This window comes from Etheostoma spectabile, chromosome 9 (genome assembly GCF_008692095.1).
Source record: "Etheostoma spectabile isolate EspeVRDwgs_2016 chromosome 9, UIUC_Espe_1.0, whole genome shotgun sequence".
NCBI classification, from domain to species: Eukaryota; Metazoa; Chordata; class Actinopteri; order Perciformes; family Percidae; genus Etheostoma; species Etheostoma spectabile.
In genome coordinates, this window is record NC_045741.1 from 737,073 (window position 1) to 745,611 (window position 8,539).

Here is an 8,539-nt window from a genome sequence, read left to right on the forward strand (position 1 = left end):
TTTTGAATGAGCCTAATATTTCAAAGGAACTATTTAATAAGTAATAAATACACTTGATATTTACTGAACTCTTTAGATTTCTGAATGCACATGTGACAAAGCATTAAAGCAATTGTTGGTAACTTTTATAAAAAAATAAAAAAAAGAACTTAATTTTGCTCACACTGTCAATGTATCCTGACAGTACTACACAAATCAGATCATCTGTGAACAAAATCACCTTCCTCTGCCTCCTTTCCCAAGGAAAACATCTAATCACAGCCAAGGGGTCGCTAGCGATGACCGCTCGTGAACTCCAATTAAAGTAAAACTTGGCTTTGACCATAGTTCATGAGCAGGGAAGTTACCTAATGAACCTGTAATTCTTTTGATTTTTTTTCTTCCTCAGGAAAAATGCCAAGCAGTATCAAGACAAACATCAAGTCTGCATCCGGTTCAATGCATCCTTACAACCGATGAGCTCCTTTCTTACTTGTTAAGCCAACATTTGTTACCTTTTGATGACTCACCTACAGCAATGACAGCCTTTTTAATACGTACAGTATCTTTGCAACCTTATATCAACTCATTATTTTCATAGACTTGACCAACTTCTGGAAAGTTATCACTCTATCTGAATCCGTTTCACTGACATTCTTTGTGTAAAATAATCTCAAACATAAAACGTTAAAACGACATTATTCATTTTTGATACATCATCTGATCCTCAGTGTTTAAGCCACTAGATGGCAGTATGTCATCATTTATTATAAATAGCTTGTACTTAAATCTGTACTAGTCACCCTTTTTTAATAAAATATCTCTTAAAAGAACTTCTTGGTTGCGTAATGAACAAGTTTAAATCATAACTTTATTTTTTTTATTTTGTTTGTGTACTTGAGTAAAGTAAGTAATCTGCAAATTTAAATTCAAAATAAGTAAACTGTGTTGCCATGCTTAGTCAGTAGCTTATTTTTTAGAATCAGGTGGTGTTTACACAACTCAAGTTGTCAAAACTGTAACCGTGTGGTAATTAAACATCACTAGTGTTACATGTCTTGACACCCATCAAATGACCATCCCAACATTTCAGACACGCACCATGATCTGATGTCCATCCAGTATTTCTGCCGTTTTCTTCTCTTTGCCCATTTTGCTGTAGTACCAAAGGTGAGAATAATGAGGGTGGACGTTGCTCTGTGTGGCCTGATAATGTCAAAGTGTTTAAAGTGGCAAATGAGGAAGTATCGGTGCTGACGTGTGAGGGGGGCCTCTCCACGCTGGCTCTCTCTGTCCACTCCAATCCCTGTCCTGCTGTACAACACAGTGACCATGCTGCTGTCACAGCATGCAGGCACATGGCTGACCTACATACACCCTCTGTCCCCAAACAGGCAGACGTCTTGCTGTGTCAGCCACCATGGTCAGATGCTCTGGTGAGACAGCTCAAAGCTGCACAAGGTCACACTTGTGTCCACGAATGAGGCCTAAATTATAAAACAAAGACCTAACGGGCAACATTCTGCAAACCTCAGAAAACAGAGGTTGAACTGATTTTTTTGCCAAACTAAAGGAACAGGATTAATTCATTATTCTATAAAAAATAACCTTACACAGACATGAGTTTAGTTATCCATCAAAGTAGTCATGTCTTTTTTTTTTTATGTGGCATTGCTGTGGTAATAGAATCATACTGGAATTAAACATAAAAGATGTTCCCTTGGTTACACACAATTTGATTTTCACAATGTATAAAAAATGCAAATATCTGCTTTTCTTGCTATGATAGAATGTCTGCTGTGAAACATTTAGGCTTTGATGATTATCAGTGGAGTGAGAAATCAGGATGCCATTGTACAAATATTACAGTGAAAGAAGTGCATGTATATCCTTTTTATAGTTTATCATTTATTTTAGAGCAAGTTGTCAGTAGGCTGAAATTATGTTATTTATTAAATTCATTCTTTCTTTCTTTTTCCAGTGGTGTGGTAGTTGTTTTATTTCACGGCCATTCTGAGGTAATTTTGATGAACAAAAAGGTCCACTAAGCTTTTTCTGCAGCTTTCAACTGCATCTTAAGGTGGCCGTTAAAGAATTTACTATTTACGAGGACTATAATCAACGTCTAAGGTAAACAAATATTGTTACATGATCAAATACTTAGAACTAGAAAACCAAGATAAACCAAAGTGCAGTGACTGTACTCCTGCATGCCAAGGTTAGCTGGTGAGATAGCCTCAGCTTAAGCAAATTTAACCACCTTTTCCAGTTTTTCCTTGATTGAAAAAAATCAATGTGTATGCTTCAACACCTCAGTGATATCATACCACATAAATAAGACCGTGAATAAATCTTAAATCATAATGGAGTAACACCAACAAAGAAGGCCTGCCAATATGCATAGTTTAAAAGAATAATCCCGTCTACAGCCTCTTTGGAATTCCCATTTCATATATGGACTGTTCTTACATAGTTAAGATACCTTTAAATAATGTTAATATAATTTAATTAAATACAAATTTATAAATGTAATTCATTTATTAGGTTGTAAAATTACAGTTTTTTTTTTCACAATTGCTATGATGACAATTTTCAATACTTTTGACAACTTTCATAAACTCTTAACGCACCAACACACCTACAACAAACAATTGACAAAACAATTTCACGCTCAAAATCAAACATTGTAAACTCCAACACAAATTTTCTAAATACAATAATACACTAATACATTACTACCAAAACAATGCAAACATAATTCTTCCAAAACACTTATACATCTTCTCTTCCAACAGGAACATTTAGTCATAGAACAATATCATACCAAACACTAATATCAGATGGAATTACAGAAACTGCACTTTTTGTGTCAGGTCTGCTCCCTATACAATAGGCAACAGTGATTGTAATGATCATAGATTGTGTTTTTTGCACTGCAGTTTCTTCTGAATCCTCTTTATATTTTTTTTGTTGGGTTTAGTGATGCTGCATTTTGTTTCTTTTGCTGCAGAAATTCAATACAAAAAATGAAAGCCCTCTCAGAGTAGCTTTATAGAATTTACGGTTTATGACAAAAAGGAGACACAGACAGAATTGTCCTGGTAGTCGTCTTCCTCTCCCTCGTGAAGGCATTTGTCTTACTTTCTGTGTTTACCTATATTGTTCAAATAAGTCCTCTTTTATGTAAATTTGTCAGTAAAAATCCATTGCTTTAGCAGTCATAAAAAAACTAATTCTTTTTGTAATAGTATGCGTTTTCAGTGCCCTTTTAGGTAAATGTTTCTTTTACATTTTATGTAAGGTCTTTGATAATAATAATAATTTACAGTCCGCCTTCAAAAGGGCTAAAGTAAGGTTAACCTATAGGGGCCTATCTAGATTGTTACATAGTTTGACTAAGAGCCTTCAAACTTTCAAACCCTTCACCGTTCCTGTTGTTAGTGCTCTCTGCCTCCTAAAAGACACTGAAGTCCCACAGACCATCAGAGGTCAGCATTGTTTCACTTTTGGGAGGCAAAAACAGATTTCTTAAACTGCCTTGGTTTTTGCACATTGATTTAAATATTAATTTGAATACGTAAAACAAGATTTTGTATGTGTTACAGTGGGATGGTATAGTCACAGCCAGTGCATTCAGTCTGACTCTAAACCATGCTGTACATCCTGGATAATGTGAATACTCAATATGACAGCTGCCTGCTAAATTACAATATACAGTATATAGCAGGGTACACAGAGCAGGGGGAACTGGGCAGTTTTCTTATGAGACATAAATCCATCTTGACAACATAATCAGTATTGCTATCTCATAAAAATACAGGATTTCCCACTAAAGGGACAGACACACTACAGTGACCAAATGTGTCAAATTACTTAATGTCCAAAAATGCAGGGAAACCATTTAAGAAGATAAAAAACAGAGGCAAACTCAAAACAAATTAGCTCACAGCTACATGAGAATTGACGATCAATGAATGGTCCCTCTTTTGTTGTTAGATGTGAGTGCAATAATTATTGCAACAGCAGTGTATCGGAATGTCCTTAATCATTAGCACAACATATTTTTGTTTCATTTTTGATTCATGTTTTGGAGAGATAACTTTCTCCTTTCTGTAATAAGAGTAGCTCCTGGCACAGTCTTAAAGGTTTAATTGAAGAACGTGATAAGGTCCACATCTTGCTTATTATGGAAGCTTTAGTCAAATATAAAGAACCACTTTACAGCCTTAAACTCCCACACCCCAAATTCCTACATTTACTGCAGATTCTAATTCAAATTTTCCACGGTTGAAATAACTTGAAAGGCTACGATGACGCACACTGATCTGTGAAATCTTTTCCAAATGTCTTCTTTATGAAAGTTTGGATCAGAGGAATTCATTAAAGATCTGTGGGTGGCATAAGCAATGCAAGACTTAGGCTTTCCAGTAGCAAGTCTTTGCCGAACTGAACTGTTTCCAAATCTGTAATCTGCAACACTGACTGAAACACCCACCACCACTGAATACTGGACCAGAACCTTTTTCTTTAGAGTTATTTTGTGAGCAACATGATTCATATACGATCGATCAGTAAAGAAGAAGACTTATTTTATCATATTAACACAGAGGGGTTTCTTGAGACAAAGCCTCTTTATTATGTCGTGACCTCAGACCTTGCATTGTCTGCTTCAGTAGCTCTTCCCTCAGGCACGTGTGTAGTCTTGGTTTGTGTGTGTGAGTCATGCTGGCAGGCGTTGACATAATTGATGCACATTAAGCATTGTGTGTAAGGCCTTATGAGCCATGTTATTGTCACTGATATAATGTAAGCCCTGAGCCCCACATTATTTGCCACATGCATTGTGGTCTGGTAGAGTATGACTGATAATAAACTCCAAGAATGAGAAGACTGACATGTACAAAACCAATGAGGTTGAGGTCAAAGAAGACAGAAGTGCATTTACTTTCTACCCACTGCTTTGATTTCTTCCCTTACATCAGAGGTCTGTCTGCTTTTGCGTTTTTGCTAAAACTGAATATGAATATGATATGAATATTTATCTCTTTGCCACAATAAAGCATCTTGCACATAGCCTATTTGCGACATTTTTAAGTTCTGAAATAGAAGTTGAAACATTAGAATTTGTTAGGAGTCATGTTTCTGTTTACTTGACCAATGGAAATATTCACTCTCCGTTTATCTCAGATTTGGTTTCCACTAATTCCTGGTGCCAGCTGTAAATCCAGACCAATGAGTTTAAAGATAACAAAATGCTGTGTAGCTGTGATAATCTCTGTGGATTCATCACTATACCTTTAAATACACTATACCCTTTACAGATTACAGTTAGTCATTTCCCCAGTTGTTAATATAAAAACATTGATTATAGCAACTTTAAACTGATATATTCAAAGAGCCAAGGTCATGACCTCATGTCCGGACTAGCCTCTGTTTCACTACCTTCTGTAACTCAATGCAAACTCTCCTTTTTTTATTTTTTTATTTGAACCTTTTTTAACCAGTCAAACCATTAGGAACACATTGTTATTTACACTAGTGGCTTGGCAAAAAGCAATTCCTCTTGCTTGGTTTGTATGGGGGTTGAAAGAGAAATATTAGAAGGTAAAAAGACAGCAGCACACACCCAAACATTTCTAACATATCCACCACTCACACACAATCATAACACCACAACATGTGACAACACACATTACATACAGTAAATTATATACAGTCTTGCACACAATCATCAGGCAGTACAACAACAGGGCAAGAATAGCATACACAAGCAGCAAGACAAACAGGTAAGGCAAAACCAAAATATAATGGGATAACAGTGAGCAGCCAACAGATAAAAGTTAGTGAATATTAGTGGGTCATTAAACAGCTGCATGTGTCAGCAAGAATGTCCATAATAGAGGTCTTAAAAGCTGACCTGGAGATACAATTTTCCAACTTCATTGATTTTGCGGGTCTTTGGCTGCAGCAGATTGGAATGACAACAGATAAAATAGGGTATTTGTTTTGGGTACTCAACAGAATATGGTGAGAAGATCAATGTTTTTGGCCGCAGATGCAGTTTGCAACAAGTAAAACAAGTGTGGGGGGGAAGTGGTGTAAGAGGAAAAATCCGTAAAGCAGACTGATAGAAAACACTAAGCTTCTGGAGTGGACTCTTGCATGCTGACCTATATATAACGTCACCATAGTCTAACATTACAACAATTATCCTTTGAAATGAGTTAGTTTAGCAGAGGGAGTGAAAGTGGAGCGTGTTCTATACAAGAAGCCAATTTTAGCTTTAACTATATATTTTGTCAGGCTGTGATGCTAAGCCCATGAACGTTTAGGGCTTATGGAAAATAGTGTCTGTTAAAGGCTGCTAAAACATTAATATTGAATAAACAATCATTAGTTCTTATCAAACACTTGATGTAAGCCACACAACATACTGTAGAGAAAGGCCCTTTTCCATAGCTGAAGTTCTAATTACTAGTGTAGTTAGAAATGCAAATGGGATTTTAAACAAGATTACTTCTAAAACAGAACCCAGACGTACATGTTTCACTTTTCCTCTCTATTTAAGCTGGATTCCTCTACAAGGAAGCGTCTCAGGATTGGGTTAAATGCATAACCCACCTTAGGGCCCTTTCCATTTGTAAAACACCTTCTTCATGTGTCAAATGTTGTTGTTTTGGCATTTTGGTATGAACATCCAAAAGATACCAAAAAGTTGCACACAAGTCTGTCAATTTTTCTATGAGTCGTCATGGTCAGAACAGGTCAGATGTCTGTCCCAAGATGGTGGGGAAAGTAGGTCACAGTATATCGCGTATCTATGTCGGCCGGGGCGACCTCTAGCTCACCCAGTAGGAGCGTGCGCCCCATGTAGGCTGAGACCTTTGCAGCGGCCTGGGTTGCTGCGTATCATCCCCCATCTCTCTCCCACCTTTCCTGTCTATCCACCGTTGCAATCTGATAAAGGGAAAAAATGCCCCAAAAATAATCTTTAAAAAAATCTTTACGTCAGCCACACCTGTTGCTTCACCAGGAAGGAAACCTCCTCCAACAAAAATGGTAACTCAAAGAAAAGAAATAAATGATTAAGTTGAGAATGCTGGGGGATTTCCTATGACACTTCTTTCTCTTTTCATCTGTGTGTCTTTATGTCCCATTTAATGCATGTTACCAATTTAGCTGCTTCTTCTAATCATCTCTGTCTGTCTCTCTCTGTCTCACCCCCCACAACCGGTTGAGGCAGATGGCCACCCACCAAGAGCCAAGTGTCGGAGGTTTCTGCCTGTTTTTTTCTTCTTCGCACTGTGGCACCCAATGCTTGCTCTTGGAGGGAATTTTTAGGTCTCTGTCAATTATATATATATATATATATATATATATATATATATATATATATATATATATATATATATAAATGTGTGTACAATGTCAAATGTGTGCACTTTATCTAAACAATTTAAGGTTCAAGCAAATAAACAGATTCCAAAACAAAGCAGCTGTGTGATGTCAATTGTAAAGTGTGGTTCACTGCAGCAAACTATGTGGTAAGAGGGTGTGAATATTATTATATTACAATAATATGTGTGAATCAGCCTTAACGAGCAGCATCTGAACTATAATAACAGGAACCCCAAAAAATACTGAAGCAGCTAAATAGACTTCAGCCAACATATATCTGGTAAAAAAAGGTGTATTTTCTCTTTGGTGAAATGAATGAAGGTACGTTATATTTTTCTTTAGAGATCAAAAGAGCTAGCACAATTTATTTTGTGTGTAGATTTTTCATTTAGACAAAGCAGTCTCAAATAAACATTTGAACTGCATGTTACCTAAACTAATGCTTTTTTTTTTAGACATCTAGGTTATTGTTGTTTCCACTGAATTAACATATTAGTATTTCAAGTATTTCAACCAAATTTACCCAGTTTAAACCAAGACATCGGGGCATCTTTTGACTTGCAAATCAACAGATCAGTGGGTTCTGGGAATGACTTGCACTTCTTGTAGTAGGCTAGATCAAAAACACTAACACTTGCCATCTGAATTTTATTCCTTTTAAAATGGGTTTATACCCATTTCATATGAAGCCTTAACCCCCACTCTAACTCCCCTAACTGTGGCTTGTAAACATTTTACCCCACATTTATAATAGAGGTTTGCTCCTTGAGGCAGTGGGTCCGGGTTTGACTCCAACCTGCAGCCTTTTGCTTCGTTCCCCTTCTCTCTCCCCTTTCATTTCTTCATCTGTCCTGTCAAAAAAGGCCTAAAATTGCCCATGGTATAATATTTGGCCTCATCCCGGCACTCCCTAATTTAATGATTTAGAACAACCACAGTGTAGTCTTCTTAAAAACCTACACTGCATTTGTCACAGTGTATCATGTTATCCAGTCTTTTTGTTAAAGGAATCACAAATTCAAGAAAACATACACAGATTTTTCTCGGAATGGGATTTACACCTTTTCACAATGTAATGGCAGAATTAGCCTCACAATGACTTTTGGTTTTAAAGAACATATAATATAAACACGTCCAGCACTTCTTGCCTTTCATGCCTCAA

At 36.6% G+C, this 8,539-nt stretch overlaps 1 protein-coding gene across 2 annotated transcripts in view; it reads left to right on the forward strand.

The window, feature by feature from the left end:
* med8 (mediator complex subunit 8) overlaps nucleotides 1–812 on the forward strand; it is a 4,342-nt gene extending 3,530 nt beyond the window's left edge. For both annotated transcript variants that reach the window (XM_032525693.1, XM_032525694.1), the window contains exon 7: nucleotides 389–812. In XM_032525693.1, coding sequence (XP_032381584.1) covers nucleotides 389–459 — 71 coding nt within the window. In that variant the 3' untranslated portion in view covers nucleotides 460–812. The remainder of the gene's footprint in view (nucleotides 1–388) is intronic.
* The last annotated feature ends 7,727 nt before the right edge of the window (nucleotides 813–8,539 follow it).